At 42.7% G+C, this 25,989-nt stretch overlaps 1 protein-coding gene across 17 annotated transcripts in view; it reads right to left on the bottom strand.

Annotated features, from left to right (window-relative positions):
• The window catches only part of nfixb (nuclear factor I/Xb), a 170,193-nt gene that overhangs the window by 15,340 nt on the left and 128,864 nt on the right, over positions 1 to 25,989 (bottom strand). For 9 of the 17 annotated variants that reach the window (XM_083931447.1, XM_083931450.1, XM_083931453.1 and 6 more), the window contains 7 exons: positions 22,507 to 22,572; positions 20,204 to 20,278; positions 19,051 to 19,171; positions 18,716 to 18,751; positions 17,907 to 18,037; positions 13,942 to 14,016; positions 5,513 to 5,641 (listed from right to left, as the gene is read on the bottom strand). In XM_083931447.1, the coding sequence (XP_083787573.1) occupies positions 5,513 to 5,641; positions 13,942 to 14,016; positions 17,907 to 18,037; positions 18,716 to 18,751; positions 19,051 to 19,171; positions 20,204 to 20,278; positions 22,507 to 22,572 (633 nt within the window). The remainder of the gene's footprint in view (positions 1 to 5,512; positions 5,642 to 13,941; positions 14,017 to 17,906; positions 18,038 to 18,715; positions 18,752 to 19,050; positions 19,172 to 20,203; positions 20,279 to 22,506; positions 22,573 to 25,989) is intronic. The other 8 variants (XM_083931440.1, XM_083931442.1, XM_083931449.1 and 5 more) reach the window with 6 other exon arrangements.

Raw genomic sequence — 25,989 nt, 5'->3', positions numbered from 1 at the left:
GAATGTGCACGGATTCAATAGATGCAAGCAGAAATCAGATTCAAAGAGCTTGCAAATAGAAAAAGCACAAAGAGATCATTGAGTGCTGTCTTAAATTAGCCAGTCTTAATGCCTGCACGCCTGTGTGCTGTTTCGAGGGTGTGATTCATTGGCGTTGATGCAAATTGGCATCCAGACGGTAAAGCCGTTTTTCATCTGACACATTTTTTCTATGACAGAACTAATCTGTACGTTGACATTGTATGTCTAAGTTGATGCTTTTTTGTTAAAATGCTTTGGAGCCTCATATCTGCTCTATGACAAAACACAAAGTCCTCCCTGTCAGACCTATATCCATTACTAAATCTCCTTGATTTGTATTAAAAGCCTGTTCTCCCCTTTGCTGTGCCAGTCTGACACCCACCCTATCCAATCCAGGCTCCCCAGCTGCCCATATTGGGCTGCCAACACTCTTTGGTTCTTGCATCTTATACATTGTGTGTGTGAGTGTACTTAATGAGAGTGCCAACCCTGCTGCATTACCCCCCAGACAGGGGCCTATGCCTCGGAGCCCAGCAACATCTTGCTCCCATGCCAGGCTGCCTGCTCCTCAGTGGAGCTGTCTCCCTGCTTCTATTAGTCCCCAACTAATCCCATTAGAGAATGGGTGAAGGCCAAACACTCTGGGGGTATGGGGGCAGGTTGGAGATGGGATGGAATGGTGGGGATGGTGGGGGGGGCAGGATCACAGGGAATCCCTGCACCCCCTACCTACTCTCCTTTCCCTCAAGAACAGTGGTTCCGTTTTTGTCTAATGTACTCCCACAGCCCTGTCAGATGAACTCCAGTATCCCTTTATCAACACCACGCACCATATTCCATATGTGTTCATTTCAATTGATTTTAAACTGGATGTTATTTAACACTACTGAGTATATAGATGGTGATAATACTGTTTGTACAACGGAAGTCTCCATGTTTAGGTCTATTTGGTCAACTTTGCATTCATACTAAAGCTGCGATTAGTTGATCAACAATTAATCGTTAATTTTGAACGTAAAATGGCAGAAAAGGATGCTGTTTAAGCCTCTCAAATATGGGGATTTCCTGCATTTCTCTGATTTGTATCATATTAAACTGAATTTTGGGAACTGGAATGGCATTTCACTACTTTTATACACCAAACGATCAATCAATAAACCAAAAAAATTATCTGAAGATTAATTGATAATGGAAATTAGCATTAGTTGCAGCCCTAATTCATAATACCTTATGGCAGGAGCTGGATAATTCAATACTTTTAGCTAACCATCTCAACCATTAATCAATACTTTTAGCTAACTATTTTAACCATTAAACATTACTTTTAGCTGACTATTTTAACCATTAAACATTACTTTTAGCTAACTATTTTAACCATTAAACATTCCTTTTAGCTGACTATTTTAACCATTAAACATTACTTTTAGCTAACTATTTTAACCATTAAACATTACTTTTAGCTGACTATTTTAACCATTAAACATTACTTTTAGCTAACCATTTTAACCGTTAAACAATACTTTTAGCTAACTATTTTAACCATTAAACATTACTTTTAGCTAACTATTTTAACCATTAAACATTACTTTTAGCTAACTATTTTAACCATTAAACATTACTTTTAGCTAACCATTTTTACCGTTAAACAATACTTTTAGCTAACTATTTTAACCATTAAAAATTACTTTTAGCTAACTATTTTAACCATTAAACATTACTTTTAAATTCTTTACCATTTATTCATTACTACAAATTCTGACCATGTATCCATCACTTGAAGATAATTATTTCAATCATATAGTCATTACTTATTAACCTGACTCTCGCCAGATGAATTTCGTTCCGCCTTGCTTCCCTCCTCCATCTGGGATCGCTCTATAGCAAAGTGATTTCAGGAGGCTGGGCCTTATCAAACATCCTTGCATATGATTGGATAAAACACTCGTCCGTCATCTTTATTGAAGTGCTACTTCAACCACCCACATGGAAACCAACCTGTGACGCTGAGCGATGCAGGGAAAATCCAAACCCGGTCAGCAGAAGGGTGAAAACATGGTTTCCACCAACAAAAGCCTTCAGAGCCGTTCTCTGGTGTTCTTTTAAAGAAGAAAGATTCTCTAGATTGGACAACACGGATGAAAGAGCAGCATCCATGTTGACGCCCGTTTCCTCGATGTGAGCTGCCATTGTTGTCTGAATCACAACAGTCGCTTCTCCGCTACGTCACATCTATAAAACCCAGCCCGGTGGTCCTGATTGGCTCGGCCACTTATCAAATATTTTTGGCTTTTTCATACATTACTTTTTCACTAACTTTTACATTCTTTTAAACAACTTATTCATTATATCTTCTCATATACTTCTGATTACTTTTAGTGATCTTTTTCAGCATTCACCAAAAGTTCTACCTATCTTTTACACTTCTATGCTCACTTTCCAACTACTTTTTACACATCTTCAATCACAACACGCTGTGTTCACGTGTTACAGACACTCACTATGTGGATATACCGTATATTACTTAAACAAATTGTGATTTCTGGTCTGGCACAGTGGTTAGCACTGTTATCTCACTCCCAGCCTTTTTGTACTTAGGTTACATATTCTCCCTGTGCCTGCGTTGGTGTCCATCTCTATGTGTCAGCACTGTGATTGACTGATGGCCTGTCCAGGGTGTGCTCCGCTTCTCACCCAATGCCAGCTGGGATCAGCACAAACCATTCGTGACCGTCATAAGGATAAGGGGACATAGCTAATGGATAGATGGATGGAAATTATTTCTTCATTTCAAATTAGGTGAACTACTCCACTCTCTGGCAACTGCAGAAGTACCCCTGGGGCATGAGTACCGATGGTTGGACCACCAATACCACTTTGAACCGCTCTAACACACTCCTCAACCCAACTTTACAAACCCCTAAATCCTCTTGGATCTTCTCTTCCACACAGAACAACAACAAAGCTGATGATATGGTAGGCACTTTCATGGCAGCGCAGGAACAGTTCCAGCTTGAGTTTGCGTAAAAAGTAACAAATCCCAACAGTATAACTCACAACTGTTGACCAACTGTTGGGATATTGTGCACGTCAGCTGGAACATGAAAACGAGTGTTTGGACATTGCATTCGCTGTAGCTACATCTCAAGAGGCATAGGGTCTGTCAGCAACTAAGGATGAAGGTTTAATGACACGGCGGTCAAACTCATTGCTTCACATCTGCTTGCTGGCTTAAAAAGCCTTTGATGTAGCCTAGCTACAGAACTAAAGCACATGGCTAATTATCTTCAGTGAGCCCCTTCACTGGGTGAATTCACAGGCGTGCAACTTTCCAAAAATGGAGGAAGTCCCTCTTTTGATCTGTGCTATAGTGATAAAATTAAGAGTGTTGATTTATTATTGGAGCCCCTGGCTCTGTTTGATATTTGATGTTATCACAAGCTGCTTGTTTCAGCCTGGTGGAGGATCAGCTGGTTCACACTCAGAGTCTTATTTTCTGCCCTTGCCATTATGAATAAAAACATGTGCTCACCCACACTGAGATCAATTTGTTCCAACACTGTCAAGAAAAACAAGTCAATAAGAATTTGGACAGAAGTAGTAAAAAGATAGCAAGGAAGATAGGGAACAGTGAAATGACAACACCAATGGCCTGTTTTGGGGTTCTGGGGCTAAAAGAATTTGCTGGGCCCCGGTGATCCAACTCTCTGTGCAACATGTTCAGTAGAAGTAACTGCTTTAAAACACATACACATTTAGGGATTTGCACAATGAAAGCATGTTATCAGTACCACCAAGGGTCTACTCCCACTTACCATTCTCAACGTGCTCACGCACGATTCACGGCTAAAGTCTAGTTTGTTTGACCAGTTTGAGTGCAACTGTTCGGCACACTTCCCGGCTGAAGCCCAGTTGAGAGAGGTGGGCTTGAGTAAAGCATGGATGCACATTCATGAGCACGAGCATTGATGACGGTCCTGATGTCTGCTTTTATACGACTGTTCCTGCGATAGACATTTTAAAAAATGCCATCAAAGGGTTTGTGGTGGTCTGATGCAGAGGTGGAGTGTTCACTGCAGATTTGGTCAGATGAAATGTTCAAAAAAAGTCGCACAAAAGAAAAACTTTGAGGGGTGATGACGTATAAGCAAGAGGCAATCGTGCACGGCATGGATCATCTGGGCCAAGTGTGAGTGCGCTCTTAAACAAGATTTCGATACAGGGACCCTATTAGAGATGGAGCCTCGAGACCCGTGTTAAGGCCCAGATCACATTACATACTCTTAAGCAACTCTTTGCACTTTAATTGGCCCACTTTGCCTGGTTGGTATGTAGCCTCATAAAAACCCATGCCATTGGCACAGGCCCCAGTGATTTGTACTTCCATTAAGATGGGGAATTCACGATTAAAAAAAGGGTCAAAACCAAATTAGAAGAAACTACGATATGTTGACTGGAGTCTACAGTTATGAATCAAGCTCTGAGAAAAAGCTTCATCCTAAATTTACCAAAATATAACTCAATAGTGTCGTTTACTAATCCTCTCATTAAAACTCTCGCCAGAGCCACAAAAGACATTACAAAGCTGTTATCACAGGCTGAACAGTAAACTGTAAAGGTATTGTAAGGGTAGCGCATTCAAGTGGTACAGTTGATATCACTTGCAACTTTTTCACCAAGTAATGATACTGTTCAGGCATCACTTATTAATCTTTTATGTGTAATTGTAAAATATTTACGATCTAATGAAATGATAATATATCTTATCTACTTCTTGTTGATCATACATTTGAAGTTGTTTTGTCTGCATATGAGACACAAGAAATGTATTTAATGTAATTATATACATCTACTTATTTATTCATGTAGTATTTTAGATATTATTTAATTAGGTCTTCATGTTCTGCAAACTTTTACAAGTATCAGAAATTTTGCAAAACAAACGTCCAAACATGACAAGATAAGCAAGGAGTCAATGAGTAAATTACATTTAATTCAAGTGTAATTTATGTAATTAAAAACAAATACCAAAATAAGAGCGTGAAAGCCTTACAATCAACTGAAATTTGTGAAATTAGAGATGTGACAGAACATGCAGCTGCAAGCCCCTGGCCCTGTTCTTCCACACCCAGAAGAAGAAAGTGTTCTACATGGATATTAAGAGATATACGAGTCAGCGACCGACCATCCACCAGACAGACCCAGAAAAGTTACACACCACACCCAGACTCTCTAGAAGCTCCGTCACCAGTTTTACCTGAACCCTATAAGGTCAGAACAGGCAGAGGAGGAGGCAGAGGTGAGCACAGGCCTACAGAGATACCTGCCAGCTTTTCATTCCCAGCCCCTCTCACCTCCCAAAGACAATGCTCCCACCTCTGCGTCAGGGGGAAGGGGTGGGGCCCTGAAGAAGTGGGGGTGGGTAGGAGGAGATGGTGAGGGGGGGAGAGGAAGGGGTGGGGGCGATCAGGATCTGGAGCTGGGTTGGTCTCACCTGGTCTCACTCCCGCCAGCATTGGCAGTGGGTGGTGGGTGAACGCCATGCGGGGGGACCTCGTCTGGGAGGACAGGGCGCTGAAATCGAATTTCCCCGGCTTCTTAAGAGAACCAGGCGATGAGAGTCCTGGCAAAAAGGGGATCAACAAAATGGCAGAACAGAGACGAGGTTTTAATCAAACATGGCTGCTTTTCTTACTTCGACTCTACTAAAAAAAAAAAGAAATTAGGAAAATAAGCTTATCACTTTTTAATTTGATTGCAAGAAACTAATGATTATGATTGAAATCAATGGATTGATCGTTTGATTCATTCATTGATTTGTTGATTGGCTTAACATATAGATGGGTTCTCACAATCCGTCTGTCCAATACTCTATGTGTACAGTCAACGGGCTGTACCATGTCCATCAGATTGGGGGGGGGGGTAGTTGAGGGCAGGGTCCGGGGAGAGGCCATGTTTCGAAGCAGCAGGGGTTCAAAGCGAAGGGAGGTGATGAAAGGGGGGAGGTCTGGAGGCTAGGGGCACAGTGTCAAGAGAGAGAGGAGAGCTGGGAAATGCAATGGCGGTCCAGCTGTGGTCACCACTGGTGCGTACAGTGTGAACAACACAACAAAGTCATACTCACTGGTTTCACTCACAGGGCATAGCATTGAAATCAATTCAAATGTGCCTCCCCTCTGAGATCCAAACTACCTGACTAATCCCAAGCCACAATGATCTCAGAGGAGCACGGTCAACAAACACACCAACCAACCTACTCACTGCACTTGTCAGGATGCCTCGTTAGAGTGAATGGGATCCTGTATGGCCTCATATCTGGGGCAGACAGTGTTTTTCAAGCCAAAGCCAGCATGAGCTACGGGACTACATATAGATGTAGAAGAGCATGCCAAAACTTACATCAATGGCTCCTCTGATGTAGTACCCTTCTGCAATATCTGACGCTCAGGTATTTTATGTTACTGCCTTAAGACGTACAGTATTTCATAAAGAATTGCTTGAACTCTCTCACGCATACATACACAAGATGTTCAGGCTGGGTGGCGAAAGTCGGGCAAACTGCCAGCAAACGCTGGAAGGGAGAGCGGTAGAAAGATGGAAGGAGTTAAGGGGGAGAGGAGTGGTGACGGCATGGCCGACACACATAGACAAACATATTAAAGTGTCCCCCTCTGTCTATAAATGTCGGCTGAGGTTAAAGAACTGCATGAAATATCCCTCAGTTTGGTAAAAACGGGCACAGTAAGTATAGGCCGGGCTCACCAGTGGACCAGAAACATGGCCAAAAGTGTGAGAGCTACAGATAAAAGAGGCTCTCTTCTGTGATCAAGGCCTTGTGTGGTGGGCACTGAGGGAATTTATTTTGATGTATGGTAATCCAAAGGCACAATTTGGACTTTCAGGGTTTGAGGAGCAGTGCCAAATGGTGTGTTTGACCTCTTCCGGGAACCGCAATGTTGAATGTGTGCTGAAATAAAACTCTGGGAAGAACAATCCATAAAACAGCGAATAATGAGGAAGTAAAAGTATAGAAAAGTACATCAGCGTGGACACACAGACCTCATTACTTTTCTCCACTGGACTCATGTTTTGTTTGCTCCAGATTTGGTTGAAAAAATACAGTCATAAACAACCTCGGCGAGCAAAAGCCCCATAAACTACTAAACGACACAATATTCACACATATAAAACAAACACACTCAAATAAAGACGTGGGTAATTTCAACATGGCCCAAAGAGACGTGGAAATAGATTTTATGAGCTAAGCATATAAAGTCTAACAGAGCAGATTTCTGAAAAGCTTTTCTTTAATGCTACACTGGGAAATGTTTTACCACTATTTACCCACAATGCTCATAGGCAGCATGGGCGCAGCTGTGCTTGTGTGGGCACTGATAAGTATAGAAAAAGGTGGGCGCTGGCACTTATGTTAAGTGAGACAAATCATGTGACTGTAGGTGGGAGGAGCAGATACAATAACCAGGGTGAGATCTATTTTATTTACGGTTGGAAACATGAAAAGAAAAAAAGAAGCCGACAAGTTCGACAAATATTACAGCTAAAAGACAATACTGCTTTTATTGTTGTTCAAACATTATACTGTATGTTTGGATCTTATTCCATCTGTATTTAATGAAGAAGTCAAAAAAGAAAAGAAAACCGTAGAAGAACGGCTGAACCCTCTAAAACAAAAAGGGTACATACAAAGTTTAAAAAAGATAAAAGGTATAAACCACTTGCTACAGTCAGCAGAACATTAGAAGTGTAGGCTTGTCTTCCATCTGGCACTGATATTTTACTTCCTATGTTGTGTTTGGACTGTTGCTTGGTAATATATTACAACCAATCTAATTCATTGCACTGCTGCAATGCAAAATGTTGACAAGATCCTAGTGGAAGACATACGCAGAACCTTAACTTAAAGCTGCTAATCAATATTTTTCTAATACCAATGGATCACATGACTACTCTTTAATATGAATGGGCTCGCAACCACACAGAATTATCACCTGACTCTGGAGTTCCCCTCAGCTCCACAGAGATTTATAACTTTAACTTGTTGTTTTGGTTTCCCAGCCCGCAACTTCACTGTTTTGATTCACTCTCAGCTAGCCTCAGCAGTGGTGTTCATACCCACAGCGAGCAGCTGTTTCTGCTGGAAAATATCTATGAAATGAACTGTACGCTACCTGCCTGGCACCACACTGCAACCAAAGACGGTGACTAGCTAGTTTCATACCCACAGGGAGCAGCTGTTCCTGCTGGAAAATATCTATGACATGAACTGTACGCTACCTGCCCGGCACCGCACTGCAACCAAAGACAGTGACTAGCTGGTGAATACAGTGGAGCATTTAGCAGTGTAATAGACAGATATTTGTAGAGACTGAAACAGAGCTAAAAGGAAAGTGAATATTGGACTTAGATTCATCAGAAATACGGCTCTAAATGAAAGCTAATTCATGCTACGTATCTGCTGGATGTGTAAACTAGGTGACTGTGTGATGACACGGTGAAAATATGTCAGTGTTGTGTTCACAGCTTGTTTCTGCTGCCCTCAAGTGGCAAAAAACACGAGTTATTTCAGGTTTAAAGGTTCTCTGGGGAACCTTCAGAAAAGCCTTGCTATCAGCAACACCAGTGAACAGCATCCTGCTTGCGTGCTCGCATTCCGTCGATATGAGTGAGTACCACCCAAAACCGTGAGACTGAATATGATTAAACGGCCTCATGCTGATAGAATACTCTGGATGAATGACAATCATATTTAGAATAACACTACCTCGCTGTTTGCAACTCACTCCAACAGCCAGAGGGGAACTCCAGAGTCAGCAACCGATGGCAGACTCATGCCGTGCAGCCGAGACACAGCCAGCTGACCAACCTTAGCTCAGGTTAGGGTGAACTGATGTCAGCGAGCAAGCAAAGGTTAGAGCGATGTTAGCTGATAAAGTCATTTACAGACAGCGAACCAGCCCAAGGAGTCTAGATGAATTAGCTGACGTCATCCACTCAAGACAGTATTTTGCTACGTTAGATAGCTAGCAATTTGTCCACATTAGCTAATATCAGCCAGCTAAAACACAATATATTTCACATGCCAGGGTTTCCTCTAGGATTTTTATCAGTACTGGGGGAACACACTCTGCAGGGGGAGCCTGTCCAAACCTCAGCACCAGGGGTCTGATTCCAGACTGCCCCGAGTCCAACTCCCCGCCGGGTGAGTGAGCTAGTTGCTGCTGTTACAGGGCAGCTGTCAAGTTTATCTCCGGGCCGCAACTGCAAAATGTATAACAGAAACACGTGTGTATGTGTTGTGGTGTGCGCCTGTCGTTTATCGACATTAGCAGACTCCATTTATAAGCTATTTTAAGCTAATGTTGCACGCTGTTGGCTGTAGGGAAGCTGAAAAGAAGCAAGGGATTGCACACAAAACTTCACATCCTTTAGAGAGTCCTTTACATAGAAGTCAGTCCACAGGCTGTTATAGGCAACCAAGGACGTCGGGAAAGGTCCCATTTTTAAAGGTATGTTATAACCTGTTCACACAGTTGGCAATACATACACACAGACCCTTTAAGTAAAAGTAGTAATACCACATTGAAAATAACTGCATTCAAAATTATACTTAAGTGAAAATACAGTATTAACAAAAGTAAAAGTACTCATTAGTGGGAATGGCCACTTTCTCGGAATTAGATTATGCACAGGGCGGCACAATATCAGGAAAACTTGCAATATGTAATATTGTTGTTAGCCTGTGAATGTTCTCATTCGTCCAGGTCATCGTTATCCTCAAAGCAATTTCAGTCCAAAGCAACTGTACTTGGTTATTTGTCTAGGAAGACGTTTCACCACTCATCCAAGAGGCTTCATCACTCCATGTACGCATCTGACCAGGCTGGGACTGGGAATATTGTTGTTGAATATTGCAATGTGATTATGACTTGTGATATAAACAAATACAGTTTACAGTTTTAATGCAAAAGCAGACAAAATTATTTCGTAGGTAGACGTGCCTGCGCTTTCTAATGCAAAATCTTGTAGTTTCTAAGTTTCTGATTTTAGCAATTCTAATTTATTGTTACTGAGGCACAATGAGCAAGTGACACTACCACCTGTTTTCCAAAAGAGTAAACCAAAATCAACATAAACTCCTAGTACTGTCCTGAAATAAAGGATTATAAGGAAATTAAGGAATAATTTAACTTTTAATTTCCCTGCTCGCCTTCAAATATTTTCTTCTACTCTAAACAAAACATCCCTGACTGCCTGGACTATTTATACATATGAGATCAAGTAAAATAAATAACTTTAAACTTAATGTTAATCAAGTGAAATGTCTCTCACAGGGTTGTAAAAAAAAAGGAGAAGAATCAATACTAAAAACTTGTATTGGATTAGATACTAACTTGCATAAGTATCAATACTTTTGCCGTCAACAGTACAGCCTCTGCCTCCTACAGTTGACGCGTAACGTGACCCAGTAGCTACAGCTCGTCTCTCTGAGCACATGAACGCTGGTTCATCACGTCAACTACTCTGAACTGACTGAACACATTATCGCTAATGTGCGAGGAACTTCGTTACTGGTTTTAGTAGAAACGAATAAAGCAAAAGTGTTGTAGGCGTACGACCAGGGAAAGGCTAAGGATCTAAAGTTAGTAGCTAGTGTCTAATAATAATAAGTAATGGTAACAATGAAGCTAAGCAGCTGACGTCATCAGTCCTGCCCGTCTAACGTGAAGAGACGTTAATTTAACAGGATGACACAAAAACGAGTCTGAGTAGTCAACTAGCACTGAGACAAAAACAGTAGCAATAATAAACAGGACCGTAGCTGAACACATTAGCATGGAGCAGATCCCTGTTTACACTGTGGAGAATCCTGACTAACTTACAAAGCTGTCCCTGCTCACTGTACAGTATTCACAGGCATCATCGTAAGGAGAAACACATGCAAAACTCCAATGAATGGATGTCTCTTGGGCTGTTTTGCTGATCCTTGTCATGGTCTTGGCGTAAGCATTTTAGCGTACTGATACTGACCAAACGTTGCAGAGGCACCAGAAATCGTGAGAGCAGTGTCATCAAAAGAAAACTAAAAAAAACTTTATTGGAGTAACTTTTTTACCTGAACGACGCCCTCTAGACGATGTTTTGATCAACGTCCACTCCAACGTAGAGGACGCGTGAAAGCATAAAGGCGGTAACGATGGAAGCAAAAATGTGCTTCAAGCAGCATTTCAATGCCGTGGCTCTTACTAATTACTACACTGTATTATTATTTGTGAGCAAAACTTTAAAGGGGTTGTAACATTTATAACATGAATATAGCAGCAAACAAATATTTTCTATGTAAAGATAAAGTGGAGTAATTGCATCCTGACCAGTATTTCAAGTACACCACCTTTAATCTGCAAATTAACTATGGCTGTCAGATACAGTATAAAGCTACTTAGTTACTTTTCACCACAGCAACAGTCAGCAAAATAGCTATCTAATGGACTTTGAGTTACACACAGTGCAGTTTTACAATTTATGCCTACTGTACAATTACAGCCAGAGTAAAATGTATAATGGCACAAACTGGCATTTGGATTGCTTGCTCACACTGATAAACACGGAACACAAACATGTTGTAGATTCATCGCATCGCTGCAATGAAGCCGGTTTGGCTCCAGTTCCTCTGTGGTATGTATAGGGATGACTGTGTGCCACTACACAACAAGATCAATTATAACTAGCTTATTATGCATAGGCAGCCTTAAATTATACATATTGTTTTTAGTCTCTGTGATTTCCCCTAATTAGTGTGTATCTTGCTAAAATATCTGGTACTATGTGGCTTCTCAGAGAGAAGCAGCAAATGAGGCCCAGATGCCCAATGAAAGCTTTGTCTGATAAAGCTAACAGAAGTTACTCTGATCTCTCCTTTAATCTGTGTGAGAGTGAGAGTGTACACGCACGCACACACACACACGCACGCACGCGCGCACACACACAAACACACACACACACACACACACACACACACACACACCCCCCCCCCCCCCCCCCCCACACACACACACTTGTTTGTTCTACATTATTTCTATGTCCTGCTCCTGGCACACTGCACAAGCAGACTGGCAGCCAATTGCTCCCATGACCCTCTAGTCTTGCCGCGCTAACAAGCTGGCGACCACACAAGCCCTCTAACTGTCACAGAATTGGTTCACTAGCGTGTGCACCAACACATACACACACAAAAGAGAGAAAAAAAAAGCTCACTCGTCATTCAGGTAGGCAAGAAACGATGTACATTAAGAGTGATGTGTCCCTCATTACCTGACTACCTCACACATCATTAGCACTCATAAACACTGGGCTAATGTTCTTCAGGCAGAGTAAGGATACCTCAGCAACACCTCAACCTTACACACACACACACACACACACACACACACACACACACACACACACACACACACACACACACACACACACACACACACACACACACACACACACACACACACACACACACACACACACACACACACACACACACACACACACTTTTAAGCCCATTTCACCAAATACTTAGCTGGAATTCTCTATCAATATCATGAATTCTTACTGAAAAGGTGATAGTGGGGTTTGCCGCCCCGGAGCAGCAGGAGCAAGCCGGCAGAAGGAGAGAACGGAGTGGGAGACAGCAGACTTAATGATGAATTACATGATCACCTGCTATGCCTCAGAGCTTTTCATTCAGGTAGAGGATCACCTCCAGAGCAGGCAGAGGCGGAGGCCCTCCCCTTCCCTCCACCTCCTCCCTCCTCGTGTCCTCCGCCCCTCCTCTCCTCATCTCTCACTCCCAACACCACCACCACCATCACCAGAACAGATGTCTGCTGTAACCCAGTAGCTCCCTTCGCTGTAGACACATGGAGGTGCCATCTGGACCGGAACGCTGCTCCTCTCCAGATTGGGGTGTGTGTGTGTGTGTGTGTGTGTGTTTATGTGTGTGTGAATGTAAATCAGAGAAAGAGCTGAAATTTTGTCTGTGTGTGTGTGCGCTTGGCATTTGTAAATGTGCATGTTAGTGAGTAAGCATGTCTCGGAGACAGCAGATGCCTTGTGCATTGATGACACACCTGAGTGCCTTTAGTCGTGTTTGTTTGGGTCTTATGTTGTTTTTCCTGCGCCGTCTTTCAAAGACAGTTGAGTCAGGCCTACGGCAGGTGGGACACCACTCAACAGCTCCGTCTAAACAACTGGCTGCATGGAGCGGCTAACAAACCCTCATTCACACGTCGCACTCCTCCTCTGTGTCTTTCATCGCCTTCTCTCTCAAGGCGACAACAGAATTACAACACCCAAAGCACTTAGCTGACTGTTGCTGACAAATTCACACCACCTTGGAAAACTGTTTGTATGCATGTGGTGTGTCACAACAATGTGGTTTTTGGATAAGATAATGCACATAATTACACATTGAAAAAACAGTGGATTGTTTGTCAGTCAGTGTATGTCAGGATAAAAATAATTCAGAGTTGGGTTTGTTTTAATGCACATGGGATGTTTTCATTAGAGATGTCTGATGTCTCTCAGATTTATAACAACATCTTTGAGGCAGACAGGCGGTGGATGTTATGGAGCTACTGGGCTACCAAAAGGCTTTGGTAAACCCACAATGGACAACAGCAGACATCTGGCAGAAACAACCCCACCCAGCGGCAGCATAGCCAGAGAACAAGACACGAGAGAAGAGAGGAGAAAAAGAGAAGAGAAAGGACGAATGGAAGATGCAGAACAGCTCACAGGAAGTGCAAACAGATTGGAAAAAAAGACAAAGAGATGTAAACAAGTTGAAGGTGGTGTGAGCTTAGGTAGAGCATGTATACATGTACACAGTATAATGTTTAATGTTGTTCTAACCATGGTAAGGAAACTGCACTCCATCGCTCTCATGCTTAATCTTCCTCTCCTGCACACTGGCCAAATGGTGTTGCACTGAAAGGCCAAACAGGGGAGAAGGGAAGAGTTAACAATGGGAGAGGGGAGGAGAGAAACAGAGATGGAAAGAGTGAGAAAGAGAGAGAGGAGGGTGGTTAAATAATGGGCATCAGGGGATGTTAATGTTATAGAGTGCAGCAAGTGTCTATAAAATAGTTACATCATTAGTGCTGGCAGTATTAAAATGGCAGCACGTGAGTGGAGGGTGACGTTAGAAATACATGAGAACAAATACTACACCCAAGACATGGCGTCTGTTGTAAATACATCTGACATGGTACCATCATGATGGTTAAATATACTGTAAGCCAAAGGGTTAGTGGTTATGATCTAAAAATTTAATGGGTGGTTACACTGGTGCTGCTCTGCTGCAATACTCAGGTGAATGTGAAGGGAAAAAAGACACTGTGGGAGATAGGTGACTGGCTTTCTTGCTGAGAGGTAGTTGGAAAGATTGATACCACTGTCATGACTGTACAGTCGGGGTCATCCCTATGTTCCCTGGGTCCAATGTTCGCCGCTCAGGGAACATTGGACACTCTTTCCCCAAAAGGGTCTCCACGGTCGCATAAGCCTCTGCCTCCGCATTAATTCAGCATTTTGTTTGGGTTTACAGTTAGGGTCAGGGTTGGGGGGTAGTCTTAGGGTCTATATAGGCCTATTTGCCGGGGAATTCTGCACTGATTGTGGAAGAAATAACAGACCCGGGAACATAGGACCCGGGGAATATAGGTACACTCCTAAACACTCAAGTTGGTTAGCTTGGTAGGTTAACTAATTTAGCACCGTTGTGGAGGCAGAGGCCGGTTAGCTATCCTTAGCTTAGCACATAGACTGGAAACAGGGATAAACAGCTAACCTGGCTAACATGTTATATCCTGCTTGTTTTTGTTGTTTTTTTAATACAAAAACTGAAACGTAAAAACTTTAGTCGATTAGTTGTTCCCATTTTTTAGTCTTTACTAAGCTAAGCTAACCGGCTCCTGGCTGTTGCTTTAGCGAGAGCAGTATCAATCTTGCCATCTAACTCATGCTAAGAAAGTGTCTGTACCATATGAGGCATGTATAGAAATAACTCACTACTTCAATGGCCTTACTCAGAATGTTAGCTAAATTCTAATGAACAAAGTAAAACACAAAAGGGACAGACATTTGTACAAGCAAAAGTCTATAAAGCTTTTATATACTTTATACTATATATATACTACTATATTATTTCTACAGTAGGTGGCTTTGACAATCTCAGAACCCCCCCCCCCCCCCCCCCGCACACATACACACACACTATCTCTGGAGGAGTTAAACTCAATGAATGTTGAAAGGAACTAACTAGTAAGCATACAGATAGTTTCAGTTTTATTTGCAGCAATTTTGAGTTTTCTGTAAAATGGTGTTTTTTCCACCGCATTGTATGGCTCAACTCAATATGCCAGCCCAGCACTGCAGCAGCTACCTGCTTAAAGCTGTTTCTCAAGTGGCGTGGCTTTTCAGGGCTACAACTCTATGGTAACTCAGTGTATTATGGCCATTTTTGTATTTAACATCATAAAGGTATTTCTCATATCAGAAACCACAGAGGGAATCTTATGTTATGGAGGTAATCATCATACTGTTGGTGATGTGTCATGTTTTTGTTCCTTTGTGTCTGAATCTCTGTCTGCCAACAGGTTGCAGTGTCAGCACGGAGGTCCGCCGGTAGACAATAACATTATTTTTAGTTTCGTAAAATGTACCTGAATTCACAAATATGTAGGATATTATTACAGACATTCCTAATCTTACATCGCAACGTAATAACTGTAGCTATTTAGAAGCCGACAAGCAAGAGTAGCACCTTTAAAACAGTTAAATTTCATCTGCAGTAATCTAGCCCTTTTAAAAACATCTTTCTCTCTTGTCTCCTGCACAGGCTTGAGTTGAGTCTTGTGACATGCTTTAGTTTAACCTCAGCTGGCTTGGAACCTCGACTAAGGTAGTACTAAAAGAGTGCAGGCTACCTGGTTGATCCTGCCAGTAGCATATGCTCTTCTCAAAGATTAAGCCATGCAAGTCTAAGTACACATGGCCGCTAAAGTGAAACTGCGTAGAGTGAAACTGCGTAGAGTGAAAATGCGAATGGCTCAGGTACTAGCCACAACCTTTGATCATTGAAAACCATTTGGTTTGAAAATCAAATGAAAATTATGAAAATAATTCTCACAACTGTGACGCTGTGTGATAAGTTTTTCAAATGTTTAATTTACTTTCATTGTACTTGGTGGTGGAAGAAGTTTCAGTGGTTTTGACTCTGCTAATAAAACCAAAACTATCTGCATGTCTATTGGGAGTCAAAGAGGAAATGTAGGTCTGGATAAACTGGCCCTTTAAATCCCTGCTGCATGTTAGAAATGATGCTATAATGTGGCTGTGGCATAATGATGGTCCTTCTACCTCAAACGGGCCCGCTTGGGGGGGTGGGGGTACAATGTTGTGAGTAGAAGTTGTGAATAAAGGAGTGTAAGAGAGAGAGAGTCAGGTGATGATGGGGGTCAGGTGGCAGAAAAGTCAACACAGTACTGAGGCAGAGGGACGTGGAGGAGGGAGGAGGTGAGCTGTGGCTTCTGGTCCGCATCAGTTAGTGTGAAAGTAACACCTGGAAATATCTGTATACAAACTGAACCCCCTGAAAACAAATTTCCTCAATCAACTTGTTACTACAAGCGATGATAATACATAAAAGCTATGGATGTTTTTTTTCATGAACTTTCACTGTTTTCTGTTTGGTCATATAATAACAATATTTGAAGGGATAGTTCATGATTTTGGAAACTACACTGATTTGCTTTATCACCGCTGGTTAGCTTAGCTTAGCACAAAGATTGAAAACGGAGAACAGCCTTACTCTGTGCAAATGTAACAAAATCTGGTTGAAAGAAAAAAAGGTTGAATATGTAGAATCTTTATTAGAAGCTATATATTTTTTTGAGTAATACACCCACGGGGCGTTTTGAGGGGTACAGAATGAAAGTATTGCTTTTCCATGAAAAAATATATTTGGTCTTAATTAATATTTTAAACTTTTGACGGGTTTGCCAATGACTTTGTGTCTCGTTCTGTTCCCATTGTATCAGCCAATAGCGTTGGGCGTTGCTGGTTGCCAGGGTTGTCTGTTGTTGGGTGCAGCTACTGTAGGCTGGCACTGGGTGAAATAGAGTTTTCCAATCCTGCAGCTGCTTTGGAGCCTCAGTGAAGGGGATGTTATTTGTCCCAGCAGCTGAGTGAGCGGAGACGGGCAAAAACCAGAGTCACTATAGGCCGAGCATTCACTCCATGGACTGAGAAAGGAGAGAAACGCCATTCAAACGGCTACATTTCTCCTTGATCGCTAACATCACTTTTATCTTTACTTAGCTGGAACGGCTAACGCTTACGGCTAATGCTAAATCTCAGTCAAACTCCTCTAATCCTTCTTTTTATTGTGCAATTTGCAGGAGGAGATGGATTGACACACTAGGCAACGAACCTGGCAATCCGACTGCTGGAATTATTTTTTGATGATGCGACTACGATCTTGAGACACTAGATGGCGGTGTTCTGCTCATTCTCCATATTCAACCTTTGACTTTATATACAGACATCTCATCTAACTCTGGGCAGGAAACTAAGTAATGAGATTTCCTACAACAATATTCATTTAATGTCAGAAGTAAGTTTTCAGGGTGTTTAAAATTCAATGTAAAGCTGGTGTAAACTTGTTCTGTAAAAACAATGGAAGAGCTTTTCTTTTCATCTATAGCCTAAAAAACACTGAGATGTTTGTGTCTGAACTGATGTGGACCTCAGCCCAGCTCCAGAAAAGGTGTCTGGACTGCGTGCAGAATGTGATGGGGAGGTTGTAGCGGGACTACCTGCGTCCACATCATTAGGCCAGCCGCTGGACTGAGAGCTGCTGCCGGCTGCTGGGGAACGGCCTGAGTAGAAGACATCGTCCACCGGGCTCTCCATCTCGCTGTCGTCAATGGACTTGCGCTTGTTGGAGCTGAGAGAGAAATAAGAGAGGACAGAGTTTGTTTCATTCTTGGAGAAGGTGGAGAGGACGGAATGTGTATTTTTATATGAAATTAATTGTTAGCCTGCTTTCTAACTGAAACTAACAGGCACTACTAATGGATATTTGGGGCGCAAATTATTTCACACATATCATTTATTGGACATTTGAGGACAATATGTGGGTGCTTTTGTTTCCTGTAGTCAGGCATGTGTCTGCATGAAATTAAAAGTTAAAGGAATTCTAAAAGTCATGGTTTCCCTTCAATGTTTTGTTTTCATATTATGTTTTAGCCAAAGGGGACCAAGCAACGCAACTGGAGACAGCCAGACAAACATGAGGCCAGAATTTATTCAACATGCTGTATCCATAATGGCCCACAGCAGCCGAGCACCACAAGCCGAGCACAGAAAGTGTGCATGCTGATGCTGGAAGTCCTGTGTGTGTGTGTGTGTTTGCAGATTCTTATAGACTCATACATCTGTGACCCATAAAATTAAGGGGGTTGTGAACGTACAGCATTTTACTACTGATCCAAATGTTTAAATATCTGTGCCCTCATGTGCATAACTGTGCGACAAAATGCGTGTGTGGCTGTTGTGTGAGTGTGATGCAGGGGTCTGTGTTACATTAGTATCTAGGGAGTTCTTCTGTAATGAGTGTAACTACCTCCGTGGGAGACTTGCATAAAGCTCCATTTCAGTCCTGCAGCGTAAGACGAGCGAGAGAGGACAACAGAGGGAGCCAGGAAAATAACGGAGACAAAAGACAGAGTGACGGACAGGTCGGTGGGAAAAATGAGACGGAATGAGAAGAATTAGCAGTGAAGAAGGAAAAAGGGAAAGAAAGACAACAATCAAAAAGCAGAGCAAGCTAAGCATAAAGAAAACAGCAGCGTTAAGAGGTTATAGAATTAGGAAATGAAGAATATTAGCACAGAAGAAAAGAACATTTTGAGACTCTTTGTTTTGGGTGTTTGTATGTATACATGTGTGTGTGTGTACCTGGTTGAGGGGGTGGAGGTGATGGAGCGCCGTCCCAGGGTCACCTGGTTGATGTTATAGTAGCCGGGGCTGTCCAGGTCAGCCAGGGAGAAGTTGGGGCCAGTAGCTGTAGCCACCGGGGCTGAGGAATGCAAACACACGCATCATAAAGAAGAATATTAGAATTTGCAACTACATGCTAATAAGTAAGAATTTCTAAATGAGTGACGTCCGGACTGCACGCGGAACAGATTAGCACCTGGACTCTTCTGCTACAGAGCCATGCTGTTGGAACACGTGCAGAATATGGTTTGGGATTGTCTCATTAAAAACAGGTAAAAAAAATATAGAGTTGCATTTAAAAAAGTCTCAGTAGAGTCGTACAACAGCTGGCCACTAGTTTTTAGCAAATGTTATTCAAACAGGAATAAATAGTACATTTGTTCTGAACTACTTTCAGCTGCGGATTAAAAATCTTTTGGTGCTCTCTAGAAAATTTCCAGCAGCAGGATGATGTATGTGGGATTGAGACAAAATAAACTACTGTGTGTGTTTATGGAAAAAAAAACATTACATAAACATTACATCCAGTGCAACAGGGTGGCTCATTGATGTGTTTAAAGAGTTTTGGACGACAATAGAGCTCTATAGGGATCGGCCAATATGGAATTTTTAGGGCAGATACCGTTTGCCTTAGCCGATCACCGTTGCGGACTGCCGATTTTCTTGAGCCGATATTTGGAGCCGATACTACTTTTGCTCCCTCAACTTACATCAGAAAAATGACACAATGATGATAACAAATGTTACGAGTCTCTATTTCAATAAAGGAACATTTATTGAACTTAAAAAAGGCGTCTCCATCAACACGGAGCTGCCTGTGGACGCCTGTCTGTAAATAATGCGAACGCAGCAGCCCGCATCAGCCGATACCTTATGTTACTCAGATCAATTCATTGTTGTTTATAATATGAAAAATATAGAATAACACCAGTCTTAAAACTGTCATTTATCCCTTAAAATTCTACAAACATACTTAGTGTATCAGGAATGCTGCTACGTGTGATTTCACAACTAGAGTGCATAAGAAAGTGATTATATGAAAAGCACAATGAAGGACAGGGAGAGTGTGTCGACACAGAGATTGACAGGGGAAATTATAGCCGTGACTCACTCTGTGACACGCGGACCAGCTCGGCTACGTTCCACACCCCTGAAGTCACAAAGCAGTCCTGGAAACTCAAGTGGCCTGGGTAAGAGAGAGAGAGAGAGAGAGAGAGAGAGAGAGAGAGAGAGAGAGAGAGAGAGAGAGAGAGAGAGAGAAGAGAGAAGACTGTGTGAGAGCGGGCTGCAGGGTAGATGCATACACCAAACATACATAAAATTACATGTGCGCACAGATTAGTATATACTCTACACGCACACGCAAGCACATGCACGCCTGCACACACAAGCAGAGGGAGCTGAAAAACACATGGATGGAAAATCTCGACACACTGTCGGTGTCATCCAGTGCGACCATGTGTTTTCTATAAGATACAACAGGATGTTGGGTTGGACGTGTTCATTTTTTTGATATTGTAACATAAACCTTAAAAGGAAAATTCTGTTCTTTGACAACTGTGTGTTCATTTCACATCTTTGGCCGACAACTCTGTTGCAGCTGTCTAATGTTCAGACAGCTTGCAAACAAGTAAACAGTTTAGCCAGATTATCTAAACCACTTTTCCGGAGTGTCCTTTAAACTCTTATGTCTGACCATCAGCCCCTAGTCTCGCATTGGCAGACCACCCTCCAGTGCTGCCCTGTGGTCTGGCTGTACTAGTTAACATTCTGGAATAGAGAGAAAAAAATATGTGGGCTGATTGTATTTCTTTAAACCAATCACAATTGACTTGGGTGCCACCGAGCCTCTGATGCATACCTGCTTTATATCCACTATGTACAGGTACACCTGATTAATCAGCCCTGATCTTGAACCTTTTCCGAAATCTAACCTTAGCTTTAGCCCTAAACACCTGTCCTCACATTATTCTAACTTAAGTCTGGCTTACTGGATGTACAGCGCTGGGATAAAGTCAGGCCCCTTCCACTATCCGTTTTGCAAGGGCACAGATGCTGCATTTGGAGCTTAGCAGCACAAAAAACAACTGTGATTGGTTTAAAGACACAGAACATTTTTCCACTATTCCAGAATGATGGTGTAGCCAGAAGAAAGAAAGACGTTTTAATGCCTTCACCGTACTGCCGCGCGCTAATCAGCGCTAACCTGCGCTAACCAGCGCTAACCATGTCCGGCTGTTAGCGACTATCCTGGATTTCTCTGTTAAAATTGTTACGTGAAAAAAACTGGCTTATTTGATATACTGTATATAATTGCTGAAAAAGTCCACGGGATGATTGTACGCCACAATTACACTTTAGCAATGTATCTCATGACTATTTAAAGGGTTGCTCGGGTGACAAACCCACAGAGAATTATTACTCACGTCTGCAGTTCCTTCAAGCGTCTTTTAACTTTTGCTTTGCGACTTTAATCTTTACTGGTTTGGTTGTCTCACAGCTCTCATGAGCTTTGGCCTTGTACGAATATGCACACAGATACATTTGCAACTAGCTTGTGAACAAATCGGGGCCTTTAGCAACTCAAGAGTCAGGTCTTTTCTCAGAGTTCATTTATATTCAACATATTTCAGTCAGTAACTCAGTGAACTGCCGGATGGAGGGATGTGTTGGATTTATAACACAGGACAAGAGAGAGCATTATTGTGAAAGGGTCTGCAGCACAATAAATGTTTTATCTTGATCATATTGTTTTTATAATCGCTGAAAGCCAAAATTGTAATTGAAGATGATATTTGATCGCCCAGTCAGACTCCTAAGTTGCCAAAAAACAGTCCCTGAAGGCTTACTCACTTTAAACCCATCTTAAACTTGAATCCAAGTCTGTTCTTAGACCTATTTTAAGGGTCTACATTTGTCAGTGAAAAAGTGAGCAAGCAATCGACACCCTTCCTCCTTCATTCCATCCCTCTCTCCATCTGTCCATCACTGCTCTCTTCAACCCCCCAACCCTCCCTTCACTTTTCACCGTGCTCCATCTCCTCCCTTTCTCCCTGTTCCATCCCTGTCCGGGGTTAACCGCAGCAGGGACGGCGTATGAGGTCAGCGCTCAGCTCGGCAGCGGCCATGTGGTTCCCATCTTCCAATAACGTCAGTGTGATTTATGAGTGGCCCGCCACAAGCCCAGCACAACCCCCACGCTACAGTACCATCAGCTCTCCTTACCATAATAAACTTCAACCCAGCTCTGCATGGACACACAGAGGCCTGTATGTAGAGGAAGTGTGCCTGTACAGTATGTCTGTGCATCTGTGTTGAGAGTCTATAGGTGTGATTGCATGTAGGCACAGGTATGTCAAACATTTTAAGGCATGCATGTGTACCTGTGCCATCAGGACATACTTGCAGACTCACCATTTGGTGGGGGCTTGACGTCTGTGTCTCCTTGCTGGTTTGAGTTGTCTGATTGTCCTGATTGTTCTGAAAGACAGGAAAAAAATGAAACTTCACCTACTGTTTTTAAATCAGCCCTAATCTTGCAAGAGTTAAGCAAATATCAGAGGGCTGGAATTCATCTCTTCTGTCTCCCTCATTGAGAAATTCTACATTGGCCTCATGGAGGTTGACGAGCAGGCCTGAGGTGAAAGGGAAGTTCACAATCCACCTATCAAGATTGACTGAACACATTGGGAGAGAATCATGTTTGAGCCGGCTTCAGACAGGAGGCGGCAGGGCAGTGGAGCCTCTTGGGCGGATTGACTCGTGGTATGACAGGTGCTTTGCTCAGATACAAGTCACTATAGTCAATGTCAGACATTTAGGAGGCCATAAACAGAAGAGAAACACATTTTTGAGTGGAGGGGGACTTTAAAAATGTTAACACCACATGAGTTGGGCAGCCCTCCTCTCTGAGCCCTCTGCACACTTTGTTGCATTTTTCAATACGGTGTGTGGAGTTAGGCTAAGACCAGGAGGTGGAGTAACACTTTAAACTTCTGTGCTAGCTTACAAACTATTTTTCTGTTCACATAACTGAACTATGTAATATTTTAATCAAATCATCATTAATAGCTGATACATTTCTTGTTTTGCAAATTAGTTGAACTGCTCCACAGTCTTTCTAAGTACTACCTGGCAACAACAGAAGTACCCCCTGGGGTAAAAGAACCCCTTATTGGGAATCACTGCCTTAGGCAGTGTAGGTTGGGTAAAATGGTAGCGGTCCGAAGAACCTTCAGCTCCACTGCTGACTTGTAAGTTGAGGGATACTGAGGGTTTTGGGCATTGTTTGGATTATGTATCCTGTTTGTGTTTACCTTGACAAAACCACTTTTCTCTTTTTATAGATCTTTTTTTCAGGCACTCTAACATTCATTCTACTTTAGTAAAGGCCTTTGACCGTGTAAGCTGAGTAAAGCGTTGAAGGCCCCAGAAAACGTCAGCCTCTCCTCTGCTGCCTCGTAAGTTGAGGGCTACTTGGCATTGATTGGACTGCATCTCTGCTGTGTGTTTACCTTAACTTCTATAGGGGCTGGCGGGCAGAGAGCCCCCTGCTTTAGCTAGTTTTGTTTGGCCCGCAAGCTGCCATTCTTCTTCAGATGTGTAATGCAGCCTTGAGGAGTTTTATGGTTGTGTCATATATACCATTCAGGCCAATTACCCCACAGCGTTGAAGCTTTAAGGCCGTCCTGGGCCAAGTCTCCCTAGCCAGATCGTGGCCCCCTTGCAGCTAGAACTAGGCCCCCCAAACGTTTTCTAAACCCAAATCAGTGTCCTAATCTTGGGGGGTGGCATTAGTGGTTGACATGCCAGCAAACTGCTTCACTCTTCTTAACCTCTCTGTGCTTTGCCAAAACCAAGACAACAAAAAGGGACAACAAAATCACCTCATCACTCTGGGTCATAAAGAAGAGGGGGAAACACACAGGGAAAGAGTTCATTTTGTCTCTCAACTCTCTTCCCTCATTCTCAGTCCATCTTCACATCTTTCTATCTAAATTCCTCTCGCACTCTTTCTGTGTCTGCTTCTCTTTCTCTCTCGTGCTGTCGCTCTGTGGAATCCTGGCAGCCATCTTAGCGCTTGGCAGCCATCTTAGCTTTGGCGGTACCCATGCATTCCTGCTAGCTGACGGCACACCCACATACACACACAAACAGAAACACATGCTTGCAAAGCACACTCTCTCAAACACACAGACCCAACGGTCTTAAAGATAAAAAGACCTACAGAGGATATGAAATGCAAATAGAGTCAGGATAAAACCGCTGGGATGTTTGTCTGCATCCTGCCGTGTTGCCCGGCCTGATAGCATGATACAAAGAGTAGGGTTGAAGAAAAATGAGACATGATCACACACACACACACACTCTCATAAAGTAGAGAGGAAGGGAATCATTCAAGGCAAATAAGGTGGCGATTAAAAAGAATAAATAAAGCCTGAGGCATTTCTTATCGTGTCAGCTCACCCCGACAATCCTGATCATACATTTCACTACAGGCACAAACCGTTAAACCCTTTTAAACCTGTACGCCTCACAAGAATCTCTCTCACACTATGTGACAGTTTCCTAGCCAAAATTCAGTGTCTAGTTGTCATGACAACAGGGATGGCACACCACAGTCCCTAATGCTGAGTGGTTGTTGAAGCCTGTGTGTGCATACGTGTCGCTGTTTGGCCAGGCAATTAGTTCAAATGAAGATAATAATATAGCCTGCTGGCATGGGCTCAATGTGATGTTTTGTTTAAGTATTTCTTGGCACCAAACAGGCCGGCGGCTGCTGCGCGACAATAAAGTGACTTTTTATTATCAGTCTTTCTGCATGTTAAGGTGTTAAATCCACTCCAGTTACAGATTTTTATCATATGAAACTAGACAACCTGAGGGATCTGTTGCTGCCATGCCATGCTAGCTTGTCTGAAGGCTAAATAACGCTCCAAAGTTAGACTAAACTTTACATACACACACCATGTATGCAAAAATCTGTCCGTGCTATGAATGAAATCACCACAGTAGCACCCGTGTGATACAGCTTAGAGTGGCGGACAGAGCTGCTTGTTAAAAGGGAAACTTTTGTGTCACTGCACCTTTGACATTAGTTATCAGCCGGCCGATATTTACATTTTTTATCAGCCTTTTTTTAGATAGATGATTTTTTTGGCAGTTTTCAAGCATATATTATATAGGACAGACAGGAAATGGGGTGAGAGAGAAATGGGGAGACATGCAGCAAAGGTCGGGTCGGAGTCGAACCCGCGGCCACTGCCTTGAGGATCTTGTTTTTTTTTTTAAATTGAGACTAGTAACATTTATTATCATCATTGTGTAATTTTTATGACGTAAATAGAGGGAGCAAAAGTAGTATCCGCTCCAAATATCGGCTCAAGAAAATACTACACATGCTGCACCGACTTTGCTCATCTTCTTGTTAGTTGTAGTGGAGTGACAGTACAGACGTTTCAGTACGAGATATTTAACGTGGATATGCGTCAGCTGTTGCTCTGTCACTGTTCGCAGAGACTCCAGTCTGCAGTATTCACGTCAGGTGGTTAGGTGGAGCTGTGAAGCACTGCCACACAACACCACCCAGAGCTGGTGCATGCGTAGAAACTTCCTTCTCCTTGTCTCCCTAACAGCGGAGAAGCAGGACGCCGACAGTGTGACAGGGATCTGCAGCACAGTCTGCAGCCTCCCACCGCCTTGGCTCCACCCATGACACTTGAATGTCCCACTGATGGAAACAGTCCCACATGTTGTTGTTTACCTGTACTTTACACATGGATGGTACGTAAACACGTACGCCACGTGAGCCAGTGTGAGCAGATCAGAGCACACTTTAGTGTTTTTACACTACACTACACTACACTACACGCAAACACAACGGTGAATGTTGAGATT

The sequence above is a fragment of the Echiichthys vipera genome, assembly GCF_963691815.1.
Source record: "Echiichthys vipera genome assembly, chromosome: 17".
In the NCBI taxonomy this organism is placed as follows: domain Eukaryota; kingdom Metazoa; phylum Chordata; class Actinopteri; order Perciformes; family Trachinidae; genus Echiichthys; species Echiichthys vipera.
Note: the sequence above shows the minus strand (reverse complement) of the source record. Positions and strands in the feature narration are given on the sequence as shown.